At 42.5% G+C, this 16,957-nt stretch overlaps 2 protein-coding genes across 2 annotated transcripts; both read right to left on the reverse strand.

Annotated features, from left to right (window-relative positions):
- Positions 1 to 1,761: 1,761 nt before the first annotated feature.
- On the reverse strand, positions 1,762 to 5,513 carry LOC136494368 (AT-rich interactive domain-containing protein 1-like). The gene is made up of 3 exons (XM_066490537.1): positions 5,332 to 5,513; positions 3,502 to 3,832; positions 1,762 to 3,408 (listed from the first exon to the last, which is right to left on the reverse strand). The coding sequence occupies exons 2-3, from the start codon at positions 3,824 to 3,826 to the stop codon at positions 2,270 to 2,272; spliced, it is 1,464 nt and encodes a 487-aa protein (XP_066346634.1). The 5' UTR covers positions 3,827 to 3,832; positions 5,332 to 5,513; the 3' UTR covers positions 1,762 to 2,269.
- Positions 5,514 to 9,273: 3,760 nt separating this feature from the next.
- Positions 9,274 to 16,052, reverse strand: LOC136541977 (diacylglycerol kinase 1-like). Its single transcript, XM_066534190.1, has 8 exons — positions 15,792 to 16,052; positions 13,725 to 14,977; positions 12,300 to 12,666; positions 12,156 to 12,232; positions 10,542 to 10,661; positions 10,282 to 10,446; positions 10,057 to 10,194; positions 9,274 to 9,926 (listed from the first exon to the last, which is right to left on the reverse strand). Exons 2-8 carry the CDS (start codon positions 14,892 to 14,894, stop codon positions 9,777 to 9,779), a joined length of 2,187 nt encoding a protein of 728 aa, XP_066390287.1. The 5' UTR covers positions 14,895 to 14,977; positions 15,792 to 16,052; the 3' UTR covers positions 9,274 to 9,776.
- Positions 16,053 to 16,957: the final 905 nt, after the last annotated feature.

The following is a 16,957-nucleotide window of genomic DNA, read 5'->3' on the forward strand; positions in this document are numbered from 1 at the left end:
AGTGAGGCGAGTTGGCCGCACATAGTTGTTGGCCCAATCGATGCGTAGGCCCAGAATGGCGCGTCCAGCGTGGACACGCTCGGGCAGACGCCCTCATAGAAGCATTATCGATCTAGGAACTATGTCATGTGATGATGTTTTCTTCTTCACAATTTTGATGTTTGATGCTGCTGAAACTTGATGTCTATTTTTCTTTTATTTTATAAGGAAGAAACACAGTAATTGGTGCAGTGAAGCCAGCTTCCAGCTCTAGATTGTCGTCTTGGAAACTGGTGCTTCTGGGTTTCATTTGATATGTGCGATCTCTCTTGATCTGTAACTCAATACAAAAACCAATGGGCTCTCTCAAGTTAGCTATAGGTTGTGCCGTATCAACTATTTCTATGGAAGATGGTAAGATTATATCTTGAGCGATTATGTATCTAGGACCTTTAACTCCACAGAGATTACTTCTCAACACAATTTGTTTCAAATTTAGTAAAAAAATCAGCTTGAGGAACTCTATGGTATCCATTGCCAAATACTCCAGAATTGTGCAGCATGAGATGCCCCTGGATAGTGTGCAGAGCCTGAAGAACTGGCATCATAGCATAAGATGACTTTCTTGGGATGGCAGACACGCTAGAAACACCAATACCCGAAGAAGTGAGAGGGTGTTTGGCTGAATTTTGGATTTTGGGCCACCGTAGCACTTTCGTTTTTATTTGGCAATTAGTGTTCAATCATGGTCTAATTAGGCTCAAAACGTTCGTCTCGCGATTTCCAACCAAACTGTGCAATTAGTTTTTTTTCCGTCTACATTTAATACTCTATACACATATCGCAAGATTCGATGTGATGAATACTGTAGCACTTTTTTAGAATTTGGTCTGACAACTAAACACGGGCCGAGCAGCCTTCACAGAATGGTAGGTAGGAGTATCTCTAGTCTAGAATTAGATATCAGAAAAAGAAAAGTACTAACTATTTATGAGATTTGAAAGGTGCGAAGGGAGCTCCCTATTTATGGTTGCAGCGGAGTAACAGACCTGTGCTCATCGAAAGGACACATGCATGAGTAACAGACCTTTTTTAGTTGTTTTTGCATGAGTAACAGACCTGTGCTCATCGAAAGAACACATGCATGTCTCGACCTCCAGCTGAAGCAAGCGAGCCAGACCATTTATGCAGAGATCCAGATCTGCAACAAATATGTGTGTCTGTTAAGAAATCAGATCTCTTCGCTCTTTACCACTGGTATTGTGCTCCAGATGGTTAGTGGCCAGTAAAAATCTGAAAATCGGGAGGCATTGACCAAATAGGTTGCCGACGACAAGCTTGCAGCCAAGGAACTGTAATCAGCGAACTTCTCTTTATTCTGTCCTTTTTGGTTGTTTGTTCAGTGTATCATTACCTTCGTGTAAAGGGATTAAAAGAGTACCTCCACTATGACATATGCTTGTAGATTGTAATTATTGGGATGATTGAGACGCATCTGAGGCTTTGGGCCATGCTGTGCTAGTATATTGCAAACAAAGCAACGCATGGATCTCACCAACATTCCTTACCCTAGTGTATTTGGGCATCTTTTTTTTTAAAAAAAAATGCAATCGTGACAAACGTATCACATCAAATAGATTTAATTAATCGGCATGTTCGCTGATTGATTTTAGACTGATAAATCCGACTAGTGCTGATTTGTTGTGAGAAGAAAACACTGTTGACTAGCTGATAAGCCCTGACTCAAACCAACAAGCGAACAGGCTAAATGTCTGTCGGTAGCACATTATTTGCATGAAACGATTTGGTGCAAATGAAAGCCATCGCAGGATAGCGTGCTCTAACAGCCAGGGAGGTGCAAAGCCACTGCCAAATCATCAGGAAATCCAGATAATGGCAACTCTACGATCTACATATTCCAGTTTCTGGAATGAACATACAACAATGAAAATACAACATATGGTACATACAACAAGGTTGATCTGACGAATGGGGGTGGGGGAGGGTGGCAGATTGAAGCTCAGTTGGGTTCCCAATGTGCTAACAAAATGCCGCAAAAAACACATAGTAGATGAAGAACATAGTAGTTGAACAACATAGTAGTTGAAGAATGTACAACTTCATGAACTATCATCTCCAGATGTGGCTGAATTTACAGCTCCGACCATGGCCAAAACAGCATCTCAATGCCAAGCACCCATCTGAAGTAGATGTCAGATTCAAACTGAATATGTCTCGGCTATCCATTTGATTGTTGTTCAAGGTCTTGGACATGTCGGCACAACATCTCCTACACAGATGCACTTTGAACTCCAAGATTGTTTGAAGTATCATTCGGCAGTGACATGTGAAACTCTGCATACTGAGCTCCATTATCTTGATCATAAACATCTTGTGCAGTGTTCACCATATTTGAATCCGCAGGCATTTTATTTGGTAGATGTCTGCACTCAACTGCACTGTATACTGACTTCTCACACAAAGATCCATCAAACTGTGCTCCTTCAAACTCTTTATGGTCATCATCCATGGGCGGAGAATTGCTGACAAAATGTTCATGTATAGAGGACTCAAATGCAGGATCCCCTTCCTCCCGCTCAACTAGAGGTTCACCATGCAGTTCATCGTCATCACTGTCCACACGCAACACGTCAGACCTGTTCTGCCGGGCCCTTTTCCTGAGCATGAAAACATTAAAATAGTAGCTAACAAGCTCCTGGCTAGTTTTACCAGGAAATGCATCCGGAAGGTGATCCCAAAAGTTCTTGCCCAAGGAGACAGGATTTAAGAAAACAACTCTTTGGAATAGCTTCTCCTCCTCATCAGTCCATCTCTGAGCAACATCCTCTCCCATTTCACAAAGACCTAACTCACAAAACTTGTCCAGTCCCAAGCTCATTTTGAGGCTATCCCTTGCTTCAATAATATGCTGTCTGGAACACCTCATAGAACCCTCGTCACTGCAGTTACAATCTATTTTGTTGTCTCCAGCCCAGTCAACAAGAGATGAGCAGCTTGTCATCGGAACAACACAGTACCTGATCCACTTGTCATCACCTGTGGGAACAGACTCTGAAGTGGAAGCGGAACTACAATCCAGATCAGCACCAAACTCAGAAGCACCAGGTACAATCATAGAGGTTTGGGGCCTCCATTCTGGAATGTCAGCCTGGTGCTCAGGTCCAATTGGCACACCCTTTCTAGGGAGGTACTCATGAACAGGCGAACCGATGTCATCAGCAACTGGCCCACAGTCTTCAAAATAACCAGGGAAAGAAGTCGCCCAATCAGGTACATCTAAGCTTTCCACTAAAACTGATTGATCATGATTAAGGCAAGGGGTGTCTGAACTACCGCTGCAGGTTGTGCCACCATTAATTGCAGGAATGTCATTCGGTTGTTTGGTCTCAACCAATCCATCAGCTAAAGCTGAAAGAAAAAAAAAATTTGCAGCTAGATATCTTCTGGATTAATTATTATTATTTAGAGCACTGAACAAATAAGGAAAGGAGAGTACAAAACCTGGAGAAGATATCCCCACTTCACTGGTCAAAGGGTCTTCCTCAAAGGAATATAACCAGGTATGGTGATCTGTTTGCTTTGGACGCTTGCAAGCAACTTGACATGGCTTGACATCAGAAAGAGGTCGTTTTTCTATTGTAGCAGATTGATAGTTCTCGCCAGGCAGACAAGAGGAGCTGAAGTTCTCAGAAGAAACTGAAGAACCATCCTTTAAGTCATTTCCAAAACTGGATTCCTCAGAATTTCTACTAGCGTCTACTCCCCTTAGATTACCATAAGAAAGAAGATCGAACTGGTCAGCATTTGCCTCATGCGTGAACAACATATTATCCTGCCAAACGACAAAACATACAATTAAATAAACATCCAAGAACTATTCAACAATGGAACTCCCTATGACATGCAAATTATTTTAGCTACATAGAGAAGGAAAACCAATAGAAAGTCCTTTAATGCCCCTTAAGTGAATGTTACAATTCTACAACAAAAAAAAGTAAAAACAAAACAAAATGAGCAATAAGCAGCTTGGTCAACATGCTACAGATCGATTCACTACCATCAAGTCTCTACAGCAACACCATGAGTTTTTCCTTCCTGTCATCCTGTGGTTCCTCACCTCCAATCACACCCACAACATGGTACGGCAAAAAAGAATTGCAAAATCCGAACTACTGATCTTCCAACAATACTAAATCTGTTTTTTAATCTCCTGTCTGAAAACACCTTGGCTTATTTACCTCATGGACTAGAACCACAAGTCGACCCTATTTACCCCCAACAACTTGTGACTGCCTGCACACGCTCAATTGCCATCAACCCATCAACAAGAGCCCTGGTGCCCAAATCACCAAGTTTGCCTGTGCCCATCAATGTAACCACCGTCAACAACTCTTGCACAAACTTCACCAGTGAGATGAACAACATATCGTGACCATTTATATCCACAAATGTTCCTCTGCCAATGCCTATGTCACTGCATCTCTACTGTAGCACCAACTTCATTAGTGAGGTCAACATCCCATCCCATCTCCCAAAAACGGTATTTAGTTTCAGGGTACAATAGACACAAGAGTCCAGTGCCAATGTCATGTCGGCAGTTCAGCGTATATTGATCAAAAACACCAAAAACAGAACATTCGCATATAAAGGACTTTATAATTTTAATCATCGAACCTAACAATTTGAATTACACAAGCTATATATGTATTAAAAAGGAAAAAAAATAGCATGTCCAAGGATGTTTCATGAATAGGTGACACACCACCATACTGTACACCCATGAAGGTTGAAAGAAATAAAAGCTTTGCTATGCATATAGAAAAATAACTTGGAAGGAAAATATTTAGCATGCCAAAGCTATATATGCATATAGAATGAGCATACACGTGACCAAGCATGATCTCACAATGAAGTCTGCCAGTAGTTGGATAATTTTCTTAGGGAATGCGGAATACAGTAACAATCATTCCTCCTTATTTCCTCCACTTGCATTTCATTTCATGGCATAAAAAGACCATGAAAACCGTTTGTCTGCAACGACCACATGTAACGAGGGCATTCCCATCCCAGCGGCACTACCGACAGCTCGAACCGCACACAGAGGTATGATCACTAACAGATTCCGTCTCTTAACCAGTGGCGGACCCAGTGAAGGACACGGGTGTACACATGTACACCCAATAATTTTTTGCAAAAAAATAAAAATCGAAATTTGTAGGCATAAGACATGTATACTACACTCGTAATTGGATCAGATCAGTTCCGAATACAAACAAGCTAGGGTTTGGGTGGTTTCGAGATGCAGGAACGGAAGAGAAGGGGTGGGCGAACCTGGTGGGTGCTCGTCGCCGGCGAAGGGCCCGAAAATGGAGATCTGAGCACCTCGCGTAGGGCGGCGGCGGCGGCGGTCGCCCAGTCGTCGCCGCTAGAGACGTAGACAGCGCACTCGAGCAGCACGGGATTAGGGAGAACCAAGAGAGAGAGAGAGAGAGAGTATGCGGGGGAAAAGCAGAGCCGGCGGGTAAAGCCGCAAAGGGAATAATTAATTTTTGCCATTATAACGAATTGACGTCTCTCTACGTTGAACGTTACGCTTTTAGCAGCAGAAAAAAAAAACATACATATTTATTACTTATGCTCGCGTAGCACGCCAGCTTCACTATCCAATTCGAATCCGAGTCAACAGGCTCAGGTAAAATGACCTTCCATGCCCCTGGCTTCTCCCTCCCCCATTACTAACACACGGGCCCCACGAGTCATATTCTTCTTCAACCTCCGGCTATCACCACACAGCGAGGAAGGGGAGGAGCTCGTGCAGTCCATGGGCATCTAGCCAGTCAGGCACGAAATTGAAGCGTTCCAATTCAAATCCCCTTCTTGCCTAGCTGGTCTCCGAAATCGTTTTCGTTGCAAAAGCAAAAGGATTTATTTACTACGCCTTTCTAGATTTCCTGAGCTGAGCGCGCGACGACGAGGCCGGAGGCATGGTGGCGGAGCCGCTGGCGCACAAGGTGCTCTCCATGGCGACGACAAGGTGGGCATCCTGTCCTTCGAGGTGGCCAACGCCATGTTGCGCGCGGCGAACCTCTACCACTCCCTCTCCAACGCGGAGGCGGCGCGCCTGCTCGGCCCGTTCTGCCTCGGCTCCCACGACGTGCACGCGCTCGTGCCCAGCGACGACGCACGCCTCCTAGCGTTCGCGCTCGCTGAGAAGCTCGACGCACTCAACCGCGTCGCGGCCGTGGCCTCGTGCCTCGGTCGCCGGTGCACGACCCCGGCACTCATGGGCTTCGACCACGTCTACGCCGACCTCCTCGCCGCCCGCTCCAACACGGGCGCGTTCGCCGTCGCCTCCACCTCTGACGTCGCGTCGCTCGTGCGCAGGCTCGATTGCCTCGCTGCCGCCACCTCTGTGCTCTACGCCGAGCTCGAGGCGCTCACATGCGCTAGCTGCGCGCCAACTGGAACCGCGCCGTGGCCGCGCTCTCCTAGGTCGCCGACGCGGCGCGCTGGATGGAGGACACCTGCTAGCGGGCGGTGGTCAGGGAGCAGAGCGCGTGAAGCTGTGCAGGCATAGCATGCTGAACGCCACCCTAGGGCGTGTGCCGTGCGCCATGCACAGTGCTTTGCTCTTGAGCCATGACATCACGATGATGTCATATACATTTTTTCCTTTGCAAAATAAAAAATAAATATCTTAAAAATACAAGTATACGTATCTCTGTCTGCGTCTATCCTGAGCTGTCCATCCTTTAATCTATAGCAATGAGGGGAGGGGCATGGCTGACTTTTTGCATGGGGCTGCTGACGCGAGCACAAGTGGTAAATATGTATCGTTTTTCTCTCTCAGTTGCTAAAAGCGTAGCGCCAAACCTAAAGCTACTATTTGAGGAGGCGCCATCCGTTATAATGATAAAAAGTTAATTATCCCGCCGCAAAGGTTCTGGGCCACTAATAATCTTTACGGGTGTGTCTGGCAAGGAAGAGCTATGGGAATTAGTGGTGGGAGTGGATAAAGAAAATTAAGGTGAAAAATTACCTTTTAATTTTAATATCTTGTTTGGTTTGTGAAGGGAAATAGAAAAGAGAATTGAAGAGGGAATTCATATCTCCTTTTTGGTGTGGCGGTTTTGAGGGAGAAATTAAAAGGCAAATTATCAGCCTGTTCGGTTGGCTGGTTCGTATTGTTGCTGGTTCGTGAAGTACTGTTGGCTGGTTTGTGTGAGAGAAAAATACTGTTCTGGCTAGAAATTTACGATTGTTTACGACAAGCCACAGCCAAACGAACAAGCTGTATGATGGATGGTGATGATCTACTTTTTCTTATATTAAGAACCCAATTCCCACCCAATTCCCACCCCCTCCTCTAGAGAATTGATCAGTGGGAGTTGACTCTATAAACTCACCTTTCCCTTCCCATCAAAACTCTCAATCCCGCCAAACAAACAAAAGATTTCTAAACTCCTATCTCTAAACTCATATTCTCTGCTTTTAATTACCCCAACCAAACGAGCCGTATATGTTTTTATTAAATCGACGGTGTGTTTTCCTTAAAATTTCAGAGTTCGCTATTTGCCGCTAGGTCCTATTATCTAAATTACATTGCCTATTTAACATTTCCGTCTCTTCTATTAGCAAGCTCTATTAAAATAAGTTGGAGAGCCTCATAGGATAGTTGGTATTGGACAAAAATACCCTCCTTATAAACCTTATATATAGGCACTGCAGGCCTATTTGTATGGGAGCTAGTCAAACCTGTCTATACCGGACATCGATCCCGGGCGTCCGATTTTGAACGCACGGGGCCATAATATATTTTCTTGGTAAGCAATGTTTGGTAGGGCTGCATCCAAATAGGTCATGCATGCGCCAGTCTTGTTCCTATAGTCCTATCTCATTGTTAGCGATATGGGGCGGACGGTTGGAGCAGCGTATCTCAGGCTCGAAGACGACACTCAAACTTATACTGCCCGGACCAAAAGAGGTGGTGGTGTCGGCGCTAGTAGTAGGAGGAGGAGGCGTGGTGGCTCTAGCACGTATCGCCTCGCCCGGCCGGCTAGTCGCCCGCTCATGCACGCCATTTGCCTAGAAGTGGAGGCAGGATTGAGAAGTCAAGTTTTCCCATATTAAAAAAGTATACCCAATACAAAAGTGTTAAAATTTAAATTTTATAAGGGTGCAAACCCTCTCAAACTAAAGATGTTCCATGGCATATGGAGAAATTATATACAGTATTTTTAATCCTCTTTCTCATGCGTGGATTTCTAAATCCACCTTTACCAAAGTTTATTTCATGAGAAAAAGTAAATCATCTACCGCCCTTGGCTTGGTGTGCTGCTACCACCCAACTACATCTAGCATATGTTGTAATTGTTAAAATTGTTTTATCCGGAGGACAAAAACATTGAATAAAGAGAAGCTCAAACAAGAGGAAACATATAACTGGGCTAAAGTAAATGGTGTGATACATAGTAAAATACATAACTTTTACTGTATACTTAGATATACACTATGTCTAGATACATAGTAAAATAATGAATCTAGAAAAATCAAAACCTCTTATAATTTGAAACATATGGAGGATAGTATTAATTGTCACCACCGTTCTTCCGACCAAGACACGGATATACACATTATCATGAGGTTGTATTCTTAGTCGCCACCCTTTCAAGGATTTTAATAATTTCCATGATACCACAATTGGTGGTTGTTACATTGAAGGGTAGACATGTTACATGTATGGGAGATAATACACATGAGGTCCTTAATTTCATTATTTTACTTTGCAGTATTATTTAATGCGATAACTTAGTTTTTATGCTATGTAATGATCATTGATCTTTTATAGTTCAACTTTCCTGGAACGTCTTCTGTTGTCACATGCCTTCTCAATCTCATTCTTATCTAACTTCTCAATCATCAGGATAATAGTGTGCGTTCTTGTCTAGTGGTTTGGTGAGAGGATTAAATCCTATTATAGTTCTTATAATTGAAAATAAATGTCGTAATAGAATGGAAGCTAAATATATTTTGATTATCTTTTTTTTTTTTGTTAAAATATAGGGCCTCATTTTTGTTTCGCTCGAGAGCCACACAATCCTAGATTCCTAGGTACAACGGGCCTGCATATATAATCTCATTTAAGCAAGCAGCTGATGAAAGATAACGGCACATCCCAAAGGTATCTGTGGTCCTGTGGAACAGCCGAAATGCGACCATGCATCGCATTCGCATGGGCATCGCCCTGGCACGGCAGCTCATGTCACATTCTGTGAACTGGAGCGAGCATATTCGATCACGACATCACTATTCACTTTGACGTGCCACTTATTTGTACAACTTCATTACAACCAAGCATTCAAGCCCATCCCATTTACATGTGGGGCACCACCCAAAGTGGCAGCGACACAGCCCCAAAAAAACCATCCAGCCAACCGAGCACAGAATGGCAGGCGTAACTAGATTAGCACAGAACAAGGCAAGGGGCATGCATACCTGAGCTCTAAACAGCACACGTACCTGTACACACTACATTGCATTGCTATTTCCAAAATGTGAACATAACCAAAAACTCTCTGTACACGTGGACACGCCCCCCCGGGCTGCATCTGCTGCGACAAACATGATCGAGCTAGAGCTCCTGTTGGGATCACAGATCCTCCTAATAATCATCGCTGCTGCCAATAGGAACCTCTCTACAGTGCAAAGCAGGGCACAGCACAGTAAACACAGTAAACTATTCTTCTGCACCGTCCGAATTATCGCCGGCGTTTGCTTCATGTTAGCCGTATAGCCATTTCTTGGAGGAGGGCTTTCTTCTGCGAAGCAGTGATTACACGGCTGGATTCGGCATGCTCAAGCACGTCGGTGATCATAGAAGCAGCATGACCAAGTGGCTCTTCAATTGCCCTCCTCAACATAAAAGCCTGATGAGTACAATAAAAAGAAAACAAGAGTAAGGAAACCAACAACACTCTGCCAATCAACCATCAATTCACCTTGTACGTGATTCGCATGATGCCAAAGCACGTGGAAGAGTATGATCAGACTATAAACCTGTCCGTGATGGGATATCTTAAGCGTGCAGGGCTGCTGGACCCAAGGTTCGCCATCCACTTGGACAGGGAAAGGAGCAAACGTTTGTATCTTGATCGACTGACCTTGCGCGATCCTCCGTGCCCGAGAAAGTCCAACCTAGATGCAGTTTAGTAATTCTTTCTTTAAGTTTCCACCATTTAATTTACTTCATCCTTCAAAGGTTTCTGAACTATGATCACTTACCTGGAGTGTTCCCAGATGCCATGCTCCTGTAATGCTAACCACTTCAAGCATCTTGTCATGGATTGACTGTGGATCAAAATTTTCAGGATTCTCACCCTCATTTTGCCACAGGTCAACCCCTCCCATGTAGCTCGGTGTGTTTGCGACCAGCACACCTTCTGAGTCCTGAAGGATCCATAGCCACTAGTAGTTTAGTACAACCATGTAGTAAGGCAGGTGGTCTATATGTAATAATCACGATTCACTGACTCTGACACAACCTCTGGTATCTCAATCTCAGCGCCATCAACTTCTAACCGAACTTGCCATGGTAAGTCCACAAACGCCCTGTCAATGATGCTCTTGGCCCCTTCCCTCGCATATAGCACCTTATTTAAGAACTGATGAAACCCAAGAAAGAAACATAAGATCCATCTTAATATTACGAATTAAAGACTCAGTAAAAAGGCCTCCACATTAGTCATCACGAGACATGCTACAAAAAAAAAAAGATAAACCATATGAATTCTTCTCACGTGAAACAAAAACATTCAGCCATCAATTCAGTAAACTCCAATCATCAGTGACAATAATAGCTGTCAGACATATTTTGTTTTCTATAAAATATTGTTGGCTTTTGCAATTATAAAAAATAGTCTAAAAGTAACCCCCCTAAATCTATATCAAACTTACAAAATCTGCCATTATGAAAATAACCTAAAGTAAATCCCCTAAATCTTCATCTAAATTACTCACCTACGTCATTATGAAAGATAATCTGAACTATTCCCTAAATTTGCATGTAAGTTACCCCACTTTTGATGTTGTTAAAAATAACCAAAAGCAAGCTCATAGATATACATCTAAATGACCTACCTGTCATTAAAAAAATATCCCAAAGTCCTCCTATATATGCTTCTAAATTACCCACTTCTGCATTGTTAATATAGAACTAACTCAAGGTATGAATTCATGATGTGTACCATCATGGCACCATGCAGACCACTGACCACATCATACCCATTCCATGTCAAACACAGCTCAAACTAAGGTGTGGAGATGCTATGCAAAGAGGGAAAGCATGCATGGTGATGGAAAAGCATATAGAATAGATGGTACTAGTAAAGTACAGAATTGAATAAAGATAAAAGTATCTATGAGTATTTTTTTAGAATATGGACGATAAGAGAGCAGACAGAAACTATTCTGAATAGCACTAGGCCCAAATTTTTCCACAAACTTCTAACCCAAATTTTTCCACAAACTTCTAACGGTTATGTCCTTTAAAAATTATTAGCCCATGTAGAAGCAAAGCATGGGTTGACGGATTAGTTATCCACTCAACAAAAAGCTGAAGTCATCAAAGATTGCCACAGTCAATAATGTCAATTCAAGTACAGTTCAATTGGTTCTCCATTAAGCACTACTATACTCAACAATTACATATAGCTTAGGCATGAACCAATGGCACCAAATAGTTCAATATGCCTACAAGCACCTCAAAATTTTCATACATTTACAGGGGACCTAAAAGTTCAATCTTCAGAAGAAATGTTTTTTTTTTTCTCGAAAACGCAAGAGAGCTGCGCCTCATTATATTAAGAAGAATGAAAGGGGCTAGAGCCCTACAACACACACCACACACAAACCCAGGAATTACATTCGCGCCTGATAAAGGGCAAAGGATTCAGAAGAAATGTTTAAGCTGCAAGCATCCACAAGCCCAACTTACAGCTGATAACATTGAAATAACACTAGATTTCAAGTAACAACCAGCTGTACTACCTTTGTTTCTTAAAAAATAAATGCGAACAGGGACACAAGTATAAATTTGTAAAGAAGCCAAACATTAAAATCAAGGGCCAACTACTGTATATTGCTTATACAAACATTACCTGACTGTAGAATTTCTCAGGATTTTCTTCACGGAGATTATGAATGTCAAGGGCGACTTTTGCATCACAACCGATACCTGTCACCATAGTAAACTAAGGTTATACGACAAGGGGTGCCAATAAATGAAGTTTCTATGTACCTACCTAGATAGTTGTTCATGTACTTTACTAAAAGCACATTCTTTGATTTCTTATCTTCTACTGTCACCTTCCATCTATCCAGGATAGTGACTGCTGCATGCTCTATGTCATGTAAAACTGTGCAGAGTCCACCTTGCTTCTCAACAGCACCTAGGCCACCTCCCCATGATAAAACTCTCGAAAGATCATTGCCAGTGCCAGCTGGAAGAATTGCAATAGGTGGAGGTGATTCATAATTTTGCTTATCTATCGCGTCAAGAACCCAACCAACAGTACCATCGCCACCACACACAAGTATTCTGAAATGTGGTACCTTTCTGAACAAAAATAATCCTGTTTCTGGCCCTTGTGAAGAATTCAATTCAAAAACCTAGATGAATAATATGGAACATTAGAAACACAGAAATCATAAATATCTGAAAAGCATTTGCTAAGGTGGGGGTGCTGAAATATATATGAAAACACTTTTTTTCGAAAGGTCGCAAGAGTTTTGCCAAATTATATTAGAAGAATAAAACACAAAAGGATAACAGGCAAACCCCCTTCGACAGGGTCTACATGACCGTACTCCATGACCTTACAAGCCAGGTCAGACAAAAAACACATGAACTAGTGAAAGACCCTACCTGCAGAAAGGCCACAGCCCCGTACTCCATGACCTTACAGGACAGGTTGGACCAAAAACACATCGACTAGTGAAAGACCACTACCCACAGAAAGACCACATCCTGGAGGCCCAACCCAGAACCAAAAACAGAACACTAGCCTTCAAATTTTCAAGCACATTGACAGCTTCTGTTCAACTGTGTGCCTATGTTTCTAGTAGGATGGAAACTAAGTCTCTTACACATGATCCAACACCAACAGCAGCAGATGTAGGCAAATGGTGCTGGTTCTTCAAAGCGTTCAATTTTACACTGTTGCATCTCACTGTATATGCAGTAAATTATACTAACTGAATTACCCAATGTCCAAAAAAATCTAGGCTTAATCACTCCTCTTTGACCACCAACAGCAGCAGATGTAGGCAAATGGTGCTGCTTCTTCAAAGGGTTCAATTTTTTACACTGTTGTATCTCACTATAGATGCAGTAAATTATACTATCTGAATTACCTAATGTCCAAAAAAAATCTAGGCTTAAGCACTCCTCTTGACCATGCGGTTACTACTTGCTACTGATTAGCACAGAGAAAATGGATTTATTTTAAGTGGGGATAGCGCTAGAAACATGAGATAAGGTTGATCATGATGATTTCCTCACATAATATGATGTGATCCAGCATCACATGGATCAGTTTAAGTAAATGCAAGAACCCAACTCGTAATGCAATGGACATATTCTACAAAATCGATGGGTACCATGACAAGTTGACTAGATGAGAAGTGACTTGACTTTAAGTGAAGTTTAGTGTGAGAAGTATCATGACCTGCACCGGATTCAAAAGAAAATGTAGCTTGTGCTTGAGAAGATCTCCACGCTGAGCCCCACTTCTCTTGTTGATAAAAACTAAAAGAGGTCTGGAATCAGCAGGCAGTTCAGACAATGCGTACTTAAGTTTAACTTCACCAGTCTCATTGTTGCTGATCTTTCTGGACTCTGATATCAGTTCTCTACCATCACTCTCACTGCTATAATGCTCATTCTCAGGACTCCTTTGAGCACTGCCCCCAGTTTCTTTTAATTCCCCAGCCCTCTGGTTTGAGTTCAATGTGGTATCACTTGATGAATCATCGTTACTGTCAGATGGAAATCTGTTGTGATGTTTCTCCTTTTTAGTCCGGTTTAAACGCCCCCGCACAGTGGATGCAAACTCATTTGCTCCATGAGTTATAGAACTCAAGATGCCACCAGATTTGCTAATGGCCCGGACAAAAAGTGGCGACAGGATAAGGCGCCTGAAGGGACCAAGGTCACAAATTTCACCTGTTTCAGTAGCCATGGCTGACTGGCAATCAGCATGCACCAGTCTTTGGCACCACATGCAGCAGTATATGGGAGGACCTCCCAGAAAAGATTCACTGCATATCTCCTCACAGTAACAACAGTACTGACCTTCTTCGGATTGGTCGGCTACGTCTGTCCAGACTACAGTCCATTGATGGACCACATGTTTGGACCCGAACATTGAGACGCATTTGCAATCTTTCTGAGAATTCGAAGAGCATATTATGTGCGCAGCTGCACCACAAACATTGCAACGGTGAACCATATTTTCTGAAGTCATCATCTGCCCAAGGGGCTGAGCAGGTGAGAGAGATTCCAAGCATACACAGCACTTCATCCCTTTTGCACGAATCAAAGATTCTGTGTTCCAAACATGTTCAGCAGTAGGAACCTCATGGTTTCTTTCAAAATTCTTCCTCTTCGATCTCGCAATTATTTTCATCCAGCTTAAACTGATCTTTCGCCGCCACAATGAAAAGAAGTGAAAAAATGTCCAAAGACCAACTAGGCCAACAGTGAACCAAGCAGCAAGTGGTATCCAGAACTCTGATGGAGTAGGGGCTCTCCTGTACCAGTGGAGCTTGTGCATTTCGATTTGGTCTTGCAACCAGACCATTCTCACAATGGATGGGCCAAACAATATTTTAACCATGGCAACACTCTTGATCAGAACATTAAGGAGAAGGTCAATCACATGAGTCTGGAAAGGCTACATATAAACCCTGTGAATATCTCCTGCAATTAAATTGAAGCACATGAATAAAGAAAAACATCACAGATATGACAAAGTGTAACCAACATGATCAACAGGCCAACCGGTCATGCTAGGGGAAGGCTTTATGCCATTAATTAGTGGTTAAACTTTAGAAGTTGTAACAAACAAATTAGTTTGATCCTAGAATTGCTTTAAACCATATACAGCACGCGCGATCCAATTTCGATCAAGGATAGACTAAGCTCACATTCACCTCGACAGGCAGCCTATTGAATTAGGCATTACCCGTGGCTCACAGTTCATAAGTTGAGCAGGAATGATCATACATATACTTGAACTTGACACACTATCATAAGCATAGATTGGTGAGTGTGTGATAATTACTAAGAAAGCAAAGCAATCTTATGTATGAAGCGGCAATAGGTAGCATCACAGTCATAGTACTTGAAAAATCATATGAAGCCGAGATATGTGGTTTATATATATGTTTATGGGCTATATATATTGTTGATGCAAGCACACAACGATGAAGCAACAATCTAAACTCTAAAGCTACTATGAGAACCCAAGAAGTAGTAGTAGTAGTACTCTTATATATAGGTCAGTTGTCCTCGCAGAACATGAATAGTAGGAAAGTAACAAGGAAAAGAGAGGCTTGGAGCCTGGACAAGCCCTCCGCAGCAGCGGGTTTCCGGGTAATAAGCGAAATTAAGGAGACGAATGAATCGGCGCTGTATCAACACATTTGATCTCCGCAACAAGCAACCGAAATGGAGCCCAGAAATTGACGGGATGGAAAGGAGCGGAGCATAGCACAGAGCACCCTCAACTCACAGAAGGAAATCATGGAGAAGAGAACTGGAAGGAGCGTCGCCTAGCCCCGCTCGCTCCCCGCCGCGCCCGTCTCTCTCCCCGCCTCCGCCGCCGAGCCGCGTAGTCTCCTTTATGGCTTCGCTCCCCTACGGCTACAGGAAAAGGCAGAAGATTGCAGCTGCAATGGATCGAGGCGGAAGTGTATCCTCCGTATGCCTCCGGATGGTTCCACGTGGGGCCCCGGAACATATTCCGTCCGCATCCCGGGCGTCGGCGCAGGCATGGGGCGGCGCCGACGGTGGCGATGCGCACACGCGCCATGGCTTGACCCTGGACGCGTGAATCTTTGGGCCACGTCGAAAGTGGTAGCAGAGAAGATACCCGTCGTTTTCATTTTACTCAAGACCCCCTCCGGTATGCCGTAATTACCACAATATCCGTAGAAATGTAAGAGAGCTTCTATATCCTTCCTCGTCGATACTTTGAGATAAATACTCTCTAATAGCTTTTTTAATTAAATCTTCAAATGTATCATGTTATGTTTCAAATTTCACGCTAAAGAACAAGGCGAGATTAACTTTCTAGAGTGTGCATCAGATATAGACAAGTTGTTAGCGAGTGAAAAGATAAAAAAAATTGATTATATTTCAATGACTATCTAAATAATAATTTATAAAGTGAATTTTAGAAAGACTCAAGATACTCTAAGACCGTGTATTTCTTCAGCAAGACTCACTTTCTTCGGGTAAAAAATATTTGTCATGTTATGTTTCATTTTACACATTTACCCATGCATCACTAATATCTTCAAGAACACTCCCCTAAAAAGAGTACACATTCTCAAATAAAGTAATTTCTTTCTTTCTCAAATAAAGTAATCTAAGCTTAACCAAACTTCTAAGAAATAGTATCAACGATTATAGATTCTAAATAGATATACTATATAAAACTATATTAGATGATAAAATTGATACCATTTGTTTTTATATCATTAATATTAGTATTTTAAAAATGGTTAAAGATAGTTTGATTTAACGTTAGAGGTAGCGGTGTACTCTTTCTAAGACGGAGAGGGTATATATATTTTCTAAAAGGTTCTTCAAATTCATGATGTGTGCAAATATAAAGTTACTATATATCTTGCATGATTTAATACTACAAGATTTAAATTTAATAAATATAGTATA

Source organism: Miscanthus floridulus, chromosome 1, assembly GCF_019320115.1.
Source record: "Miscanthus floridulus cultivar M001 chromosome 1, ASM1932011v1, whole genome shotgun sequence".
NCBI classification, from domain to species: Eukaryota; Viridiplantae; Streptophyta; class Magnoliopsida; order Poales; family Poaceae; genus Miscanthus; species Miscanthus floridulus.

Bases quoted from the DNA above. Each gene is read 5' to 3' on its own strand.
- LOC136494368 (XM_066490537.1), bottom strand. From the start codon at position 3,826: ATGTTGTTCACGCATGAGGCAAATGCTGACCAGTTCGATCTTCTTTCT. The intron at 3,409-3,501 runs GTTTTGTACTCT...TTTTTCTTTCAG, and splicing joins AGTGGGGATATCTTCTCCAG to CTTTAGCTGATGGATTGGTT.
- LOC136541977 (XM_066534190.1), bottom strand. From the start codon at position 14,894: ATGGTTAAAATATTGTTTGGCCCATCCATTGTGAGAATGGTCTGGTTG. The intron at 10,662-12,155 runs GTAATGTTTGTA...GGGTTTCATCAG, and splicing joins CTGAGAAATTCTACAGTCAG to TTCTTAAATAAGGTGCTATA. The intron at 10,195-10,281 runs GTAAGTGATCAT...AACTGCATCTAG, and splicing joins GGCATCTGGGAACACTCCAG to GTTGGACTTTCTCGGGCACG.